The sequence below is a fragment of the Protomyctophum bolini genome (assembly GCF_963924005.1).
Source record: "Protomyctophum bolini genome assembly, chromosome: 6".
NCBI classification, from domain to species: Eukaryota; Metazoa; Chordata; class Actinopteri; order Myctophiformes; family Myctophidae; genus Protomyctophum; species Protomyctophum bolini.
Window position 1 is genome coordinate 25,664,200 of NC_137867.1, and position 20,000 is coordinate 25,684,199.

General features: G+C 41.4%; 1 protein-coding gene across 4 annotated transcripts in view; it reads right to left on the minus strand.

The window, feature by feature from the left end:
* Nucleotides 1–5,569: 5,569 nt before the first annotated feature.
* LOC308317710 (transforming acidic coiled-coil-containing protein 1-like) overlaps nt 5,570–20,000 on the minus strand; it is a 30,772-nt gene continuing 16,341 nt past the window's right edge. For 3 of the 4 annotated variants that reach the window (XM_080766954.1, XM_080766951.1, XM_080766953.1), the window contains exons 2-14: nt 18,883–18,974; nt 16,294–16,774; nt 15,720–15,755; nt 14,695–14,749; nt 13,649–13,718; nt 11,642–11,697; nt 10,427–10,561; nt 9,687–9,763; nt 9,541–9,584; nt 9,095–9,255; nt 8,537–8,643; nt 8,236–8,356; nt 5,570–8,083 (exon numbers count right to left, since the gene is read on the minus strand). In XM_080766954.1, the coding sequence (XP_080623080.1) occupies nt 8,015–8,083; nt 8,236–8,356; nt 8,537–8,643; nt 9,095–9,255; nt 9,541–9,584; nt 9,687–9,763; nt 10,427–10,561; nt 11,642–11,697; nt 13,649–13,718; nt 14,695–14,749; nt 15,720–15,755; nt 16,294–16,774; nt 18,883–18,974 (1,504 nt within the window). In that variant the 3' untranslated portion in view covers nt 5,570–8,014. The remainder of the gene's footprint in view (nt 8,084–8,235; nt 8,357–8,536; nt 8,644–9,094; nt 9,256–9,540; nt 9,585–9,686; nt 9,764–10,426; nt 10,562–11,641; nt 11,698–13,648; nt 13,719–14,694; nt 14,750–15,719; nt 15,756–16,293; nt 16,775–18,882; nt 18,975–20,000) is intronic. The other variant, XM_080766952.1, reaches the window with a different exon arrangement.

Genomic DNA, 20,000 nt, shown 5'->3' on the forward strand with positions numbered 1-20,000 from the left:
AATGTCTGTCTGTTTATACTTAATACACTTGTGAATGTCAGCCTGTACACATTTGTCACTGCTGTAAAGTGACATTGCTTATATCACATGACAGTGATACTGTCACGATGGAAACTGTCACAACAAGAATTGTGATATGACAACATTCAAGGACCAGCTGTAGGCACTGGCGCACTTATAAGTGAAGCCACTGAATAGCTCATATTGTACCAACCTCTCATCACACCAATGACATACCTTCATTACAACGATGCCATATGCACCACATTGTAACAGACCTTTGACTCACTTTACCCATGGTTCATTAACACATTCCCTTTCCCAAACTCGGATCCATTAACTGGAATGGATGGTTGGATAGACAGTCACGGACGGACAGACAGACAGATGTGAAGGAACAGAAACATATGGATGACTGGGTCAGTGAAAGAGGAGGAGTTTAGAGCCGGCTGGAGGCCACTCGCAGCACCAGGGGGCCTAGCAGTAGGATCGGGCTGCAGTCTAGGGATCCAACCGAGTTGCCGTAGCTGCGGCTCCTGTTGGGCCCATTACAGTCATCACCAAAGCAACACTCCATTTTGGCTCCCAAGTTGGCGCCATTGGCCTTGGCACAGAAATCCTTGTAGGTGCACGATTTCATCACAGTGTCTGAAACATTGTGGCAAAATGGTGAGGGTATGTACACAAGATGTACATAAGAGACTTCCACAATCATGTTTTACATTTATTATAGTTCTGAACCAGTTGAACTCTGGGAACATTCATCTCCCCCCCGCCCCCACACACAATTATCTCTCTCTCTCTCTCTCTCTCTCTCTCTCTCTCTCTCTCTCTCTCTCTCTCTCTCTCTCTCTCTCTCTCACACACACACACACACACACACACACACACACACACACACACACACACACACACACACTTGGATATAGAGACGTCTGTGGTTTGTTTAAACTGCTGGGATCACATCCAGCGACCTCAAATGATGAGAGGATGTGAGGGTTGAAGCTTTACCATTACAGTGTGTACACACACACATACACATACACATACACATACACACACACACACACACACACACACACACACACACACACACACAAGCATGCAAACGCAGCACAACACAAAGTAGGAAAACAGACTAGTGACAAATGAATGGATAACTTGTATCTAAAAATAGTGCAATTGCATATTAATGTATTCCAAGATCTTACTGGAGGAATTGAATTGCACAGTGGCACAAATGATCAGCTTCAAGACCAGATCAGACCAGACCATACTTTGATTGTGGCAGCAGCATATCTACTGGCATAAATAACTGTGTGGCCGGTGGCACAACATTTCCTACAACTTAACCAACGTCAAACCAATAGCAAGGAACCTGGGTGTCTTTTTTGACACCCACACGAGCCTTGAATTTTATATTAAAAAGATCACCCAATCCTGTTTCTATCATCTGCACAATATTGCAAAAAATGAAGTCAATTCTGTTTCTGTCACCTCAAGACCTGGGTTGGCCCCGTTATATATTATATAACCTACTGCCCCAAAAGACCAATGTGAGACCTCTTGGGTCCTCAAACAAAGGTCTTTTGAAAATACCCGGGACCAAACTCAATACAAGGGGTGACCGGGCATTTGCAGTGGTTGCTCCTACACTATGGAATGCCCTGCCCCTGGCGTAAAAAAATTGGAGTCAGTAGACGGCTTTAAGAGAATGTTAAAGATGTAGTTCTTACCTGACACACATTTACAGGCCTATGTTTTGTCATTTGTTTTGTTTATTGGCTTCGTTTAATGCTTGCTGTATTTTATTTCTTTAACTTGATTGATTGCTTATTCTGTGTCCATTATTCAGCACCTTGTAACTTTATTTCGAAAGGTGCTTTATAAATAAAATGTACTTACTTACTACTGTATTTGTATTATCAGCTTCCTTTGTGAAAAATAAGACAAGACAGTCCAAGGTTAATGTAATGCTGACATCTAGTGGCGTCTAAGAGAATCTACCAGTATATGTTTAAACACAGAACTGATTACAATGCTGTTTTTTCCTTTGTAATGTGTTTATGTGTCAAGTCTATGCAAAAGGGATAGTGAGAAAGAGAAAGTGTGTGTTTGTATCAGGGGGTGTTTACTCACTGGGTCCTGTGATGGTTGAGCAGGCATCAGCATACTGGGGACAGGAGGTGGAACCCTGGCGGTTACAGTCATCCTCATTGGACGCCACACACGTGTGACATTTTAGTGCATGACCTTTACATTTGGAACAGGAGAGATCACATGACTTGACACTAAGCAACATGTTCTTGGCATGAGCATGCAAACACGCGTTGCACGCACGCACGCAGTCACACACACACACACACACACAGCCCCATACTCTCCCTCACAAACACACACACACACACACACACACACACACACACACACACACACAGCCTCTGACTATGTAACTAGTCACTGAGACTAAACCTTCCCACTCTGTTGTACAGTGAGACAATCACAGCTGCATAGTCTCACGACAACCCATTAGATACAGTACATGTACTAATGCAGGGATACTCAAATAGATTTACCTGTGGGCCACATTACAAAAATGGCAAGGGGCCAGGGGCCAGTAGATAAAATTACGACATTAATGATACTTGATAACTTCACTCTTTCAATTGCTTTATTTTCGCAAAATGTATCAAAGTACAATGTGCATGCACACAATATGTAAATAAATAAATGTGTTACATTTTCTTGCATAAACACAAAGAGCTGTTTCCATAACTGCACAAATGATTGCACATAACATGAGTAGCTGTTATAATAACATAATAACATAACATGAGTAGCTCTTTGCCTGCCTGCCTGCCTGCCTGTCTGTCTGTCTGTCTGTCCATGAGTAGTTATTTGTCTGTCTGTCAATGAGTAGCTGTCTTACTGTCTGCCTGTCTATGAGTAGCTGTCTGCCTGCCTGTCTATGAGTATAGCTGTCTGTCTGCCTGCCTGCCTGTCCAATTGTCCATGAGTAGCTGTCTGTCTGCCTGTCTGAGTAGCTGTCTGCCTGCCTGCCTAATTGTCCATGAGTAGCTGTCTGTCTGCCTGTCTATGAGTAGCTGTCTGCCTGCCTGCCTAATTGTCCATGAGTAGCTGTCTGTCTGCCTGTCTATGAGTAGCTGTCTGCCTTCCTGCCTGTCCAATTGTCCATGAGTAGCTGTCTGTCTGTCTATGAGTAGCTGTCTGCCTTCCTGCCTGTCCAATTGTCCATGAGTAGCTGTCTGCCTGCCTGTCCAATTCTCCATGAGTAGCTGTCTGTCTGCCTGTCTATGAGTAGCTGTCTGACTGCCTGCCTGTCCAATTCTCCATGAGTAGCTGTCTGTCTGTCTGCCTGTCTATGAGTAACTGTCTGCCTGCCTGCCAGCCAGCAAGTTGGTTAACAGAAAATAAATTGTTATGGCTGAGTAAAATAAAATACAATAAACACAATTTGCCTGAAAATAGATTACCCAGCTATGACCTTTTTCATGAAAAAAAATTAGTAGTGATATGGCTGACTGAGTAAAATAAAACAATCTACCTGAAAATAGATAGCTATAAGTGAAGAGCAATTTCCGCAATTTCCGCAATTACGATTTCCGCAATTTCCGCATTTTCCATTTCCGCAATTTCCGCAATTTCCATTTCCGCAATTTCCTCAATTTCCATTTCCGCAATTTCCGCAATTTCCGCAATTTCCATTTCCACCATTTCCGCAATTACCATTTCCGCAATTTCCGCAATTTCCGCAATTTCCATTTCCAACTATTAATGGCAGCTGGGTTTCATCATTCAAATAAAATAGAATTCTGTCCGTTTAGCTATAAAATTGGAATAGGGAATAGGGATACACAGTATATGTCTTTCATTTGCATTGCATCTCCCCCCCCCCCCCCCAAGCTTTTATTTTCGTTCGAGTAATAGTACAACTCTAATAGTATTAGGCCTACTTATAATAATGTAATTAAAGATAACTTCATTCAGATTTATTTATTTTTATTTCATTTTCCAGATTTTTTTTTCTTCTTTTTTTTAGATTTTCATTGGTGGGCCAGTCATAATGGTCCCGCGGGCCTGATGTGCCCCGCGGGCCTGAGGTTGAGTATCACTGTACTAATGTATACACTGCCCTTCTTACACATTACACATGTGGAGAGTTTTGTAAGCCCAGGTTTATTGCAGCCTAAGCAGACATATACATCATCCTGAACCCAAGGGTCAGTTACGTGACGTGGTTAGGGAAATCCACCAGGGGTATTACATTTGTGACAGATTTATGCAGAGAATGTCCCAGACAGTTAAGCGTTAAGCTAAAATCGTTTCACTACCCAGTGTGAATGTATTATCTTGAACGAAGCTGCCTACTTGCTTACTTTTTAGGCATCAGAAACAACCTCAGGCTACAGTGTGTATGTCAGGGAAAAGCATAGATCCTCCTCTACATCACAAAGAAATTAAGTCTATAGGGCTTCTGCAGCAGTGGTTCTCAAACACTTCCATGAAATACTTTGTGCCACGGACCACCATTTGTCGATATATTCTGAAACCTACTAACCTAGTGATCTACAAGACCACAACAATAAAATGGGCTTAAGTGTTTAGACTGTTCCTCATTTTGCTGAGTAGCCCAACACACGCTGGTCTGACTAGATGCTCATTAGCCTTCAATCCTTTGCCATCCTCAAAGCTCTACCAACATCACATAGTGTGTAGGAACTTACTGTGGCAGGCCAGAGAGATAAGTAGCAGTAAGGCCAAGGCAGTCTTCATGCTGGATGGCTGACAGCTCGCTGTAGGTGTGGAAGTCCTGTCCAAGAATGGTTGAGCTGAGAGACGGTTCTAACTGAGGGGTCGGGTGGGGGTTGTCGGGAACTGGCATTATGGTCTTATCTCTGTAATCTGCGTTAATGTTGCACAGCCAGCACCCTGTGGTAATGGACTTAAGCTCGCTTTAACAATGACACAGTTCTACTTATATTGTTAAAGTTATATATAGGCCTAATACCTGTAATTATAGCGTACAATTAGAGTTACTGTACATTTATTTTGATCTTTTAGGGATACATACATATAGTTTTTTTTTTTATCCCACGATTTTTGTAACCCACAGTGGCTGGCCACGGGGAGGTGGAGACCAGGATTACTGCATGTTTTTTGTGAGGGTACCTACCCTAGGGGACATGCAAACTCTTCACAGAAAGGACTTTCGCCTGCCTCGGGTATGGACGGGTATGTATATATACATATATAATACAGTTATGCTCTTATATTATATGATATAGCAGTGCCAACAATGGGCAAGTATTGGCTGATGACAGACTTTGTCTGTTTGTTGATAATGTGTCGGAATTATCGACCAACTCAGTGAAATATGTCTATATTGTTCACATGCTGGTAGGATCTAAAAAATGCCATCGGTAGAAATATATAATATGTTATATAAGAGGATAATGTTGACACAGATATGGGCAAAACTCAGTACCCTCATATATATTGCCAGGTTGATCTGACAAAAAAAATAAAATTGAACGTACACTTCAATTCATCAAGTTGCCAGGTAGAACAAATAATATTTATTTTTTATTTTTTACGTACAGTCACAATGTTAGCATACACATTGAATACAGTTGGGTGAAATTTAAAAAAAGACATACAATACAAATAATTGGCAAAAGCAACATTTTGTTCAGGTAACCTAACCTGAAAAAGGCCCAAAGTTAAACTCTGTGTGTGTGTGTGTGTGTGTGTGTGTGTGTGTGTGTGTGTGTGTGTGTGTGTGTGTGTGTGTGTGTGTGTGTGTGTGTGTGTGTGTGTGTGTTATGAATGAATGGAAGAATGAATGAACTGAAACTAAATTCTGAACTACAACCTCTTCTATGCCATCAGCTGTAATGTAGATGGAAGCTTACTTACTGTGTACTCACTGCATGTGTATTAACAACCACTCTCTGTGCAGTGAAGCTATGTAAATAAACATGAAATTAAAAATTGCATGAATTCGTTACACAGCACACCGAATACACAGCACTGTATATACAGTCCCTGAACAATTATCCTCATCATCGCCTGTCCATTACAGAACAAACTTCATTAAAACAGCCTCTCTGACTGTACGTTACTGGCGGAAGGTAAACATGATCATGATGAGTGGTTTATCGAAAAACAACTAAATGGCTCTAATATTTTAATCCAAGATACATATAACCAGTCCAGTATCCACTTAGTTTAGAATTCCTTATTCTATGTCAAGAACAATAAGTGGCTGATGTTCTACATCGCAGAACGTGAGATTCTTTCACATTTGAGTACATTGGGTTAAAGTTTCCTCTACTGACTGGAGATCAAAGATATCAACAACAGGAGAACAAACATGACATCACATTAGTCGTATTGTATAGGAGGCAACATGCCTCTATGCTGCATCCACAGCAGTACTAGATTAAACACGTCTTGCAATTTGCAAATACCTTTTATGGTGTGCTTTAACATACTCTGTTGACTGATAGGAGGAGCTTTACACAATATTGTGAGTGCCAAGAGGATTCAAATCAGTAGTTTCAAATTATCTAAAATGATTTGATTTCTCCTACTGTGGTGGTATACCTCATTCATACAGTATGGCACTTCAAAAGGGTTAAAACAAACAATTACAAATACTTGCTATTACCGGTAATAGGTAAGTCTGGTCAATGTCAACAGTAGAATGTGTGATGAGTATACTACAACATGACTGTACGTGATTGTTAATTAAAGGCCTCTGAGGTTAATAAAAGCTTTCTGTTCCTTTAAACTCTTCATTCAATACAGCTGTATTTTGAGCAGGTAGGCTCTATATACTTTATATGAAGAATAGCAAACATAGCCTATCTACAAGCTCACAATGCCTTGCATCATGATGCGTTGTGAGCCTGTAGATCTGCTATTTTGGAAAATGTTTGACATTTTCAGGTTGAAAGTGGTTCAGCTTGAATTCAACCCTGATTTTATGCAGTGCAACTGATAACAACAAGCTTCTCTTTCAGAACAAAAGTCTTTACGTCTAACAGAAAAATATATCTTTGAGTGTGAGCATGGAAGGTTGCAGACATAAACAATTTTCGAAAGCTCATCCAGATTTAAGCTTAAATGCAATTACCGGTACAAATAAGGCCTGAGGAAGAAGATACTGGGAACCTATATTGTTACAAGAGGTTCTTGTTCGCTTGCATGATCAACTACGAGTAAAGGGACACTCAAGCTTTCTAAACGGGTAATACAAAACAGTCACATAACAAATTATCAGCTGAAGCAGTAGTGTGTACAGTGCATGCTCTGGTCACAAATAGTGCATTCACTAGGAGTAAGGTGAGATATAGGTGGTCATGTTACATATATTATATGGGATTGACCTGTGCATAAGCTAACTCCAAGGAGCAGATCTGGTAGAGCAGGGGTGGGCAACCACCTCTTTTGGATCTACCAAGTGATCAAATTGGGTTAATGAGGTGATCAATTGAGTTGATCATAAATAACCATTATTAACCATTATTGTTTGTGCATAAAACTGAATCTTGATCAGATAGTCAGAATTATAATCTTTTTTTTCTTCCTAAAATTAGCCTAGTAATTTTATCTACAAGTTCAGAAAAGTGACGTGTAGTGAGCTTGCAGATCTGCTAATTTCACTATTTTTGAAACATTTCAATCCCAACGACAATTTCTGCCTCTAATGACATGCCCAAAATAAGGATGCCAGACTGAAAGTCGTTAAATTATTATATTTAATTATATTCTAATTAGCAGCCAACTCAAAGCAATGGTGGTTTTCACTGTATTGCACTGGGTGATCACTACCTTGGAAAACGGCTAAATGATCATGTGCCCAAAAAGGTTGCTCACCCCTGTAGTATGAGAGCTGCTTCTCATCAGGGGAGGGGCGGTGCATGCACACTGGTATAATCTTTAGGCGGAAGAAGGCATGAGTGGAAAGAGTTGTTTTAAATCATTCTCTTTAGTCTATTGTTCCCATCTTGGCAATCAACTCATCACAGATCTTGGTGAGCTCCTCAATCTCTTGATTCTGTAAAAACACAACCGAGGAACAAGATGAGATGGGAGGCCTGACTCAATGCAGAATCAATACATCATATGGATGTCATAATGCAATCCAATAACATTCTCCTTCATGTTTCTTGTCAAGCTGACATGAAGCATTATAGGGAGGTCTTTTACCTTCTGCTGCAGGGCTGTCTCCATCGAGTCCACCTTCATTTGCTCCTTCCTCAGGCTGGCGCTCATTGCCATGTTCTCTGAGCTTGCCTTTCCACGTACCTGGGCGATTTCCTCATTAGCCCTGAGAGAGACATAGAGAGACATTAACCACTTGAACCCTAGCATCCTTAATCTGGGTATGTAATGGGTTAATATATGGTTTAAGTGTTAAGTCACAATATCAACATTATATAAAGGTTTATGTTTCATATTTCTTTCAGTGATTTGGTAGGGCAGAGGAAATTCGCATTTTAAATCATACTTGTCTAGTTTCTCCTCTGCATGGAGTTTGAGTGTGTGGTATCTCTGCTCCTCCTGTTTGACTCTGGCCAGATACTCCTGTGCACACTTCTTCAGCACCTCTTCATTCTGGAACAAAGAGAGTGTCCACACAACATTTCAGCCAGCATATACTGTAGACAGAGACCAGAGAAAACACTGAAATACAATCCAGTTGAGTTTAACCTAGGCATGATTAGTATTTATTCTTTCTGTTTTTATTTTAATTATTTTATTCAGTGTGACGTTGTCCGATTACTCCGATAAGGGCTCTATGGGAGGTAGTCTGATATGTCTCTCCTCCAATACACATGAAGCCAGATCCCAATACTAAAATGTCCCTTTTCACGTCCTCCACTTACATTTTTTACCTTTCCTACTGGCCTCCTCGATGAGGCAGGGCACTGGTGTCCAGTGCAGAGGAGGTGAGGAGGCAGATATTTGAGTATTATTATTATATTGGGATTTGGATCTAGTCTTTGTGGTGGTGGGAAAGAACTTTATCCCTGTGCTACCTTAGCACCCCATTAGAATTCATTACCTTCTTAAACCCCTCCACGGTGCTCTTCAAGTTTTCATAACGGCGGAAAAGGTCAGACAGAGAGCGCTCTACAGAGTTCAAGTCTGACAGTGTTGAATCTTTCTCCAGTGTTACCGCCTGAAAAGCCTTCTGGGAACTCATGTTGTTGCGCTGCTCATCCTCTGAAAAGGGAGAAGAGAAGCAGTGGCAGTATAGTATTATTATTTTTTATATCAGAATCAGAAACACATTATTTAAGATATATTTGTATGTATATGTACTACTACTTAGTGTCCAGTGTAAACAGCTGTTCATAGAAGTCAAGAAGATCAATTTACATAAAGATGGCATGCAGAACGGAGCCGACCTACACCGAAGTACAATTTTGAGAAGTGAATAACATGTAATGTGACTTGTGTATTATCTGAGGACAGTATTTGCATGTAACGGAGGGTCTGTGTACTCACCGATCATCTGAGCAATCGTTTTTTCATATTCTGCAACAATCTTCCTGTGAGGAAAAACACATGTGATACCAGCCGCAGTTTCATAACTCAACCAAATTGTCTCACTCAGGTTCAATCATTCAAATGATGAATACCAATGTGTTTACCTCATCTCAGTGACTTCTTCTCTGCTGTGCTCACATTTCCTCTTCCATTCGTTTGATTCCACCTCCTTAGTTATGATCTAGAAAATACATCTATCATGAGTCAAACAATTAAGAAATACAGAAATACGATAACTGAGCATATTTACGCGGCTACCATTTTACTCTTACGTCATACTTGGGGTGGTGTTGAGTCTAAAAATCATATATGGGCACTGGGCAGAGCAAAACTATTTCACAGAAGTTAAATCATGCCTGTCCACCTCCTGAAAATGTTCCCCAATAGTGCTCACATGGCATCACTTATTCACCTATTTTATGATAACATGATTCTAGCAATAGATAGATACACTCAATTATTCAGGACATCATTGGTAAACAGTAAGATAGAAGATAATATAAACCTTTATAGATCCCTGGAGGTAAATAGCTGTAGCTGTCATATTAACAGAAATAGCCAGATTGAAACACAGGAAAGGCATAGGTTCAGGAAAAGTGTGTGTGTGTGTGTGTGTGTGTGTGTGTGTGTGTGTGTGTGTGTGTGTGTGTGTGTGTGTGTGTGCGCGCGTGCGTGCATGCATGCGTGCGTGCGCATGCTTATTTCTTTTGTTCTTTGTTCTGTTGGGGATGAGGGGAAGGTCAAGAGCAAAATGTCTGCCGTGTGAATATGGTCAAATTAAAATTTGTATTTAGTGAGTGTGGAATAGGATGCTGTAGTAGACTCTAATAGTGTAGTGCTGTACCTCCTCTCTGATGAGCTTGAGAACTGCATCCTTCTCTGCCTCACTGATGCAGATGGAATCCAGAACCTGACTTCCTTTCTTCAGCACATCGTTTTCTCCCAAATTATTGTTGTTCAGTTTGCAAGGGTCGCCATACTGGTCAGAGTCAAATTAGATTTTTTTTTAATCATCAGCTTGATATTTAAACTCACCCAACTTCACCCAAAGTAGATTGAAATCTTTATGACATATCTTTATAACAGCATTATAATAAACTGGTGGTAGGATAATTAATTAAAGATTCTACAACAAACAAATTATTCTAAAAACAAAAAATCGCTTCATTATTAGTGAGTAACCATATTTTGTCATAATAGTAATAACAGTGTTGTTATTTGTGCTGAAGCTTAGTACTTTTTATAACTCTAACAACTTAAAACAGTGTAGTGCGTGCTACACCATCGCATGATGGAGTTATTAGTCAATTATCCTTTTTATTCCATGTTGTGCTCATTCTCTCAGATCCGTGATGATTTTTGAGCTTGCAGATCTGCTATTTTTGGGGTGCGACATCGCAGTACAACTGCGTATAAATAAATTTGTTTAAACTATTTTCCCCCAAACTCCCTTCTCTGTATCTCCACATGGCCTCCCCTGGATTATGACAGTCATATGCTAATCTCACAAGTGATAATCCAAATCCTTCTGTCACCGGATGGCACGAAAGGTGCTGCAGTCTACCATAATATTAGCCTGGAATGGCCACAACACCACATGATGATACAGAGTGCTCATTCCTGCTGTTCCTCCTGACAAGTCATTTCATATTAAGTAATACTATGTATACATATTCTATTTCTTTCTTTCTTTTTTTTAAATATATATTTATATTCTTATGTCTGCTTTTTCAAGATGTTAAAAGGCAACACACAAGCAGTACTTTGCAGTACCTCATTCAACCTATTTCATAAAGTGCCAACTGGCTGAAAACCAACACATTTGTTCACAGTGGAACCATTAAAGCTATGAGTGAGAGTGAAACATAGTATCATAGGGCTTCAGCAAGGCTTTCTGTTTAGATTAAAGAGTCCCTCAGCCCCACCTAGTGGTAACTAGAGGGGTCACAATTATCCCCAGTAAATCTTTCTCTGATAAATGCTCATGTCAGTGTGTGGTAGTTGAATGACACAAAAGTAATGAGAATGTTTTCACTTGATTTATAAATGTGGTACATACTGCTTGAGAAGAGCAGTCTGACTCCAAAGGTCGGGATGACACAGCACACTCTGGGCCTGTAAATAATCACATCTAATATATTAACATAGACACAGGAGCTTGTTACCCAATACTTGCATTGAGGGTTCGGGCAAATATTATAAGTTCCTGTTTTAGATAAAATAATATGTTCTCGATATACTGACCAGCAGATGGCAGCACTGTAGAAAACTATATCATTACTTCTTCAAATCACACAATTTATAATCCCCAGAAATGCCAATGAAAGAGGGACACAAATTTATAATACATTAGTAATTTTAGGCATGTGTACGATCATCTTATTATAATTATAATTATTTCGAATTTCTTCCAATTTAGCTCCAGCGATGAGTCCCACCAGGAGGACAAAGCCACAGCCGGATTAACCCTTTGACCCCTTTTCCACGGTTGGTTCCCAATGGGAACCGGTTCAGTTCTTTTTGGTTTTTAGTATACCCTATACCCTATATTAAATTGTTTATAAGATCAATACAAGTAAATTAATACATGATAACCCTTCCACAGTAGTAGCTTTTTTTTATTATTATTATTTTGCATATTTTCCTACATAATGCCTCATTTGCATATTTAAAAATGTAAAATTTGTAATACAATAAATCATTGTCTTCGTGTAAGTACTCAATTGGGGAAGTTTAATGGTGATAACAATCTAATATAGGTATGGTTTTGCCCACTCAATTCATAATTAACTTTTCAATTTTGGAGCTCTGGCTCATGGACTAAGAACCAAAAAGAACTGAACCGGTTCCCACTGGGAACCAACCGGTGGAAAAGGGGCCTTTGTGGTGTCCCTGGACAGTTTGGTGCCCTAGTGTGCAGCATAGAGGACTAGTAGGCTACAGTCTCTAAAGCCTCCAAGTCCACTACAGTATGTGCAGTGACAAAGACTGCCCTCCCCACCCGGCTAGAGTAGGCATGGTAATCAATATTTGGTCTACTCAACTCTGTTTCCATCTAAGACAGCACAATGCTAATGCTAAGGCTAATGCCTATACATTAAAACACCAGTAGGTCCTATATTAATGTGAGGATGGGATTCATTGGGATTTTGGACACAGCACTAAATGACCTCACCATAACACAGAGCCACAAAAGAGTATAAGGTCTCCTGAAAATGCTGCGTCACACATGGACCAGTATGAGCTGGCTGCTCTTCATCATAATAATACTGCTTAAAGGGGTATACCATTATAGAGTCAAGCCTAGCTTCACACTGTTGTACTCTATGCTCATGTCTTATCTCACAGTCACAAGCTTAACAGTCACGAATATGTGTGGTCAATGATTGAGGATGGGCTTTTGTGTGTGTGTGTGTGTGTGTGTGTGTGTGTGTGTGTGTGTGTGTGTGTGTGTGTGTGTGTGTGTGTGTGCCTAAATGCCTAAATTGTAAATTGTGTGTGTGTGTGTGTGTGTGTGTGTGTGTGTGTGTGTGTGTGTGTGTGTGTGTGTGTGTTCTCAGTAAAACAAAGACCACATTCTCTCTGTCTGAACTTGATCAAACCAATTGTTTGCCCAGAGGGAAACTAAAGCATACCATCTGCACTTAAACAAACAGCTATAGTGTCGACTGTATAACTCCAGGCCACAGCTACTGTCTGGGTAAAGGCCAGGGTATACAGGAAGCAGAGCAGAGACATACATACGTGTATAACTGAAAAGCCCCCTGATATTTAGACATTATACCAAACTCCTTGACCCAAACTCCTTGATCCTTGAACCTGAACGGAGTTTATGCTAACTATATCATACATCTTGGACAGTGCTGTTATTGCCTCGGCCACACTGACTGAGATTGCGCCACGTTCACCATTTTATATTTGTCCTTTCTTCTCCTTTATTTGTACGGCCTTGTCCCCTTTGCTCCTGTTTGTTTATTTTATATTTGTGTGCATTGACTGGATTTTAAATTGTATTGCACCTGCAGCGACAAGAATTGAATTGCATTAAATGTAGGCCTTTACTCACCGTCTGGTTTGAGGACTACACTACTGGCTAACTTCTCCTCATCTGTAGCATGGCCTCCACGATGGTCATCCTTCAATAAGAAAACAAATGTTTATTTTTCTCTCCAAGAATATAGTTTCCAAGCTCCAATATTTATTTTCATGTTTTTCCCGCTTCCTCCCAATTTAATTGTGCCAATTAATTACCTGATTCTCTTGTGTATTACTATTCACTGTCACTGACACTGCAGTGCTGACCACTATTGGTTGGTCTTAGGAAGGATCTCAAGACAACCACGAATCTCCTCCAATACCCGTGACAACGGTGACATCATCAGCCGTTTTTTTCAACTGACTGAATAGTTTCACCATGCGGAGGGCGTAAGGGACACGATATCCTCTAACCACTTAAACCCCAGCATCTGTATTGTGGGAAAAGCTTTTCCTGAAAATAGCCGAGTTTGTAAGCTTCTATCGGCTACTTTCCCAACAATTAACAGAAAATACACTATCATAATGAATTGCATTTTTATAGCGCTTTTCTAAGTGCTCAAAGCGCTTTACAATGGTTCATTCATTCATACATTGGGAGGTGAAGCGGCGAACAGTCGCCGCCAGCATCCTCACTTCCCACATTCACACACCAATGGTGGCAAGCTCACACCGACCAACTCATTGGAGGCAATGAGTTGGTCGTCTTCAGTTCGTGAGTTCAGTGTCTTGCCCAAGGACACTTCGATGTGGACAGGAGGAGCCTGGATTCGAACCGCCGACCCAGGGATCATTGGACGACCTGCTCTACCTCCTGAGCCACAGCCACTCAACCATAATGGGGTTTAAGTGGTTAACCACTGAACAGGTGAACTGAACTGAACCAAACTGTAGGAGTCACTAATGAGACAGAGATCAGAGATCACCCATTCCAGCCCTGGTCTCTGCAGTAGTGGGCAGGACCTTTACCCCTGGCCTGTACCACCAAGTGGCCACATCAGGTTAGTTAAACTTGTTCTGTGTGAACAAGTCAGATTTTTTATGATGACAGAACACAGAAACACCAGTAAACCCTACCTGTCCACCTTTGTCCTTTTTCAGCGACAGGTTCTGCTTCACCTTACAGGAGTTCCTGAAAACAAAGAGGTTGAACGTTAATAAAATACTTGATGAGCAAGACCATGTCTCTCTCTCTCTCTGTGTGTGTGTGTGTGTGTGTGTGTGTGTGTGTGTGTGTGTGTGTGTGTGTGTGTGTGTCACTGTGTGTGTGTGTGTGTGTGTGTGTGTGTGTGTGTGTGTGTGTGTGTGTGTGTGTGTGTGTGTGTGTGTGTGTGTGTGTGTGTGCATGCGTGCGTCTGTTTGTAAATCAGTTGGTGCATTGCATGCTGGGTAAGCACAGGACATTGTTGCTGTATCGGTGAGGAGAGAAATCCAGACCTCATTGATTTTGCTCTATGCATCTCTGTTGAGCTCTCATGCTCTGCTAAACGTGCTCAGCTGCCCAGTGGTGAAGGCAGATTAACAACCTATGCCCTAAATACTGTACTTCATCGTATGCAAAAGAGCAAAAATAGACAATCTTACAACAACATGTCACAATGTGACGCATTGTTGTGAACTTGAACATTCTTTGGGGCCATTTTCGCCTATGGAGGCAGGTTGAAAGTGGTTAATGAAAAATGCTGGTGCCAAAAGTTAATAACAACAAGAATAGTTGCTTTGGTGCGTTAGATGATATTTACAAGGTTTCCTCTCCTCTCTCACTCTCACTCTTTCATCTACATTGCACAATCCAGAGTGTTATTTTAACTCTGGGGGGCCTTATTGCCCATCCAGTTCCGACACTCTCAGAGTTAAATGAACATGCCGGATTTTACTGTGCAGCTTCTTTTCTTTTTCACTGCACTTCCGAGAAATGAGCGCCCTTGTGTTTATAACTGACTGTGGTAGGATTTACAAACACATATGCCTAGCCACATATACACAGAGAGTAGTCACCACAGACACGCACGCAGCCAAGCACACACGCACCCCCCCACACACACACACACACACACACACACACACACACACACACACACACACACACACACAGTACTTACAACAGAACACAGAGGAAATGGACTTGCTCTGCAGTCCTGATGCCACACAGACAGAGAGAAACAGAATGACATGTATGGAAGTAAAGGATGAAGCCCGATTCATACTTCATCATATAACCGTGACGAATGCCAAAAATTGCAGAGTTTCGGCAAGCAACACCGTCATATGACAAAGTATGAATTAGCAATAAGAAAAGACACAAGAGAGGATGAGACATATGGGCCAACATGAAAAAACACGTCCTTCAGTTGAATGTGTATTATTTTTGTTGAGCAAGGCTTGTCAAAAGGGTTGTGTGAGTCTTTAACATCACCATGCTATACACTCTCATCCATATCACTTAATTCAGGCGTTCGAGTTCTTAATGATTTAAAATGACCCATGAAAGAAGAAATGGGGGTCTGAATTCTTAGTGAATGGTTTGTGTCTGTTTTGTAAGTTGTGATGGAAGCACCTCCTTATTTGGCAGTGCTAGTATAGCACCAAACAAATTGTGATTTTCTAGGGCTTGTTTCATTGACAGCAAAATGTACGTTTACGATTTTGCATTTACATCTTCAATGTGCTACTCACGTTACAACGGTGCTGTTGGTTTTTCTGGGCGACTGTCTCACTGTGTCATTTCCTTCCAGGTTACAGGTCAACTGTGCACCTGACAGGTCAGAGTTCACATTGCCATTGAGCAAGTCGGAGTCCACACAGAGGTTGGCGTTAAGGTTGGAGTCAGGGCTCAATTCAGAGGTCATTGGAGTTTCATCATCCACCTCTGCGGGGTCAGGTCCGTTCAGGGGACAGGGCACAGACAGTGATGGGGGCCGGAGGGCCTGAGACCGCGACAGTGGGGTGGAAGAGGATAGTCTGTCTCCTGAACTGGGTTTGGTGCTCAGGGTGAGATTGAGGTTCTGGTCCAAAGCAACGCTGCCGTTGCTAGGAGTGCAATCAGTGAGGTTGTTCAAGGTGTCAACCTCCCCAAGTGAGACAGGACGGACATCCCGATTAGAGTTCTTGTCCAAGAATTGGTGTGATGTCAGGTGTCCATCGTCTCCAGGAAGAACTGTGTAGAGGAGACAAAGGTTTGAAGCCATGCTTTTTGCTGTCCAGCTTAACAACTCTTAGAGCTCATTTACATTACACTGAAACTTGAAGCTAGTCTTTTGCATCGAGCCAGGCAATGTGAATAGAACTTTATTTTATCGCCCAGCATGTCTGTCCTCCAGCCAGTAAATCCTACACTCTTTCAACCTTTAGCTAGCTAATAATTTTTAACTTCAGGGTTCAGTAAACCTCAATGGAATGGCCTGTCCCCCGCCCGTCAGAACACTTAGAATGGCCTCTGGCTTCCTATCAGAACACACTGAATTGTGCTTCACATCCCGTGTCCTGCTAGTCATACCATTAACAGCTAGCAGAGAACCCCAGCAGTGGGCTGGTCTCTGTTGAGTCACGACGGCTACACAGCACTCTCTGTCTACTGAAACGTACTGTACACCCGGCCCACCCACCAGAAAGCCAGGAACACAGCTCTACACACAGTGAGGAAAGTACAATGGGCCTTCTCCTCTGTTTTCACATATTTACTGCATTTCTTTCGTTCATTCATTCACCTTGTGTAATTGTTCATCCATTATTTATTCCCTCTTCCTTTGCTCAACATAAACAGTACACGCATGCACAAAGCAGGGCAGAGATATACACAGAATGAAGTATTTGTGGTTCTATTTTGACTGGGCGTATATGGGTATTATATCTTAACACAGTCTGATGGAAAGCTTTAGTGTGTTTATGCAAAGTTTATTTTGTATAATATGCAAACTTATCTGATGTTATGAGAAATGGAGCTGAGTAGTAGATAGATGTACTGTATCTGCACATATTACACTACTACACACATACACACGCACGCGCGCACACACACACACACACACACACACACACACACACACACACACACACACACACACACACACACACACACACACACACACACTCTAACACACCCTTCAGGGACAGGGAATAGAGCTGGAGGAACCACACCCTGTCCTGCAGAATACACCACCATGTGGCCTAGCAACAAAAACAACATCAGGCCCTATTACAGTTTAACTACCACTAGACTACTACCACTACCACTGTAGTCAGACAAATAGTAAAGAAACAGAATCAGAGACAGAAAGCAGACAGAAGGTAGATTTATAATTTGTTGCGTACCGGTCCATAAGCTTGTAGATCTGTGACTTTTGGTGTGTGACACTGCACACAACAAAGCATATTATCAAGCCATTGAGATGTCCGGGTAGATCAGTGGAAACAGCAGGGTTCTAACATGTGGTTGATGCCACAGACCGAGGCACTAAATTCCCAGCAGAGCATTTTGTGGTCTAATCATAGAAGAGCAGACGGTCCATGTGTTCAATGTTTTATTCATGAAACTAACCCGGATTCTTGTGCACGCGAGCTGCTTGTGAGTGACCGTGTTATTGTTAAAGCTACACTGTTATTGTCTGTGCCAGGTACTCAGATAGACAGAATAATATAAAGATTATGATTCTCCTTGCTTTAATCTGCCCACATTGTCCCATACGCTCCAGTCAAAACAAGCTTTTCATTCCACATCAGCTGAAGTTAATCCTCGAGGTGACACAATCAAACCAAAAACAAATTTACAAAGAGGAGTGATATTTCATAAACTGATGTAGATGGATGAATTGAGATGTGTGTCATCCCTAATAGTATTATTATTATTATTATTATTATTATTTAGTTTGTTGTTTTTTTGTCTTTTAGTTTTGTTCTGTTTCAGCACAGGAGATGCATTTAGGCTTATCTGTTGCTATGGTAACTCAGGCAGGCACAGCCTCATCTTGTGTCTGTGCGGGTGAAACCAGGACAAGGGAGGGGAGGGGTGGTGGGTGGTGTGTCTGGGACAGCAGTAGTTCTTCAAAAGAGAAAGAAACACTCAGGGGACTCAACAAAGAGACAGGAGCCCCCCCCCCCCCCCCCCCCCTTCTCCCTTCTCATATATCGGTTGATTTACTATGTCTGTGTCTGATAGGTGAGAGTTCATTTACTGTACATTTCTGAGTGAGCCCGAGTTCCATCTGTGCAGTATAAATAGCAGTGTGGCAGACAGTGACAGCCAGCCAGCTGGCCTTGTGACCTCACCTGTGTAGATGGAGTTGTCCAGTTGATTCAGCTGCTTCAGAACGCCAGGAGACTCTGCCTCTGGTGTGTTAAAGTTAGACTCAGAGTCAGAGCTATGGAGAGACAAGGAGAGAGAGAGAGAGAGAGAGAGAGAGAGAGAGAGAGCTATTAGGGATGTTAATAATTAATGATTAATCGATTAATCGTTAAGAAATTCTTCAATTAAACGTAACAGTTAACATTTAATCGAACATTCTGCAGTTATATCATTGGGCGGTTTTCTGTGAATGTGATGCTGTCTGTGTGCGCACGTGGAGGAAAGCAAATGCATGTGTGCCGATTAAAATAAATCCAGAAACGTGTCTGCTTTTGATGTGATGACAGACAAGATGGTGCACTTTTCATTTAATTTTATTCCTCATACAAAGATGACATTGCCTGGCCCTGTATCTCAAATGGTCAAATAAATATTTGATTAAGTAATATAATATGCCTTTTGTAGTCTCGTTCTCAGATTATGTTTTAAACGCTGCTTATCAACCGGTTAATCGATCAATGAGGTCATCAATTATCAATTAATGAATTAATCGATAATTGACATCCCTAAGAGATATCATGACAAATCAAGGCGATATAATATGGAAATACTCTGATTAGTCTGTGATGAGTGCACTTATATCTTCAGATGTTGGTTTGTGAAATACTACCGTCCATTGGCATTGTTTTCTACATTTGTTCGGTTACAGTGTCAGTTCCCCATTTGTCTATGGGAGAACAGCAGGCTTAAGCCTGTCATTTGATGGTGGCGATCAACGAATTGTCGGTTCGCTTCAAGCAACACCATCATATAGGATAAAGGCTTTAGGCTTACAAATATCTGTTTCACAGCTGACAGTTTTTCCTGAAGTGATACAAAAAAACAATGCAGCTCAAACTTCAAAGATGCAAAAACACAACCAGGTTTTTAGAGGAAGTGCGAAGGAGGAAAAGGAGAGGAAGTTAGGCCAGAGCCACCTGCATCCTTCACTGAGGACAGATTGTGCCCGAGTCACAAACAAGCATGCACGCACACACACACACACACACACACACACACACACACACACACACACACACACATTCAGTATGCACACACACGC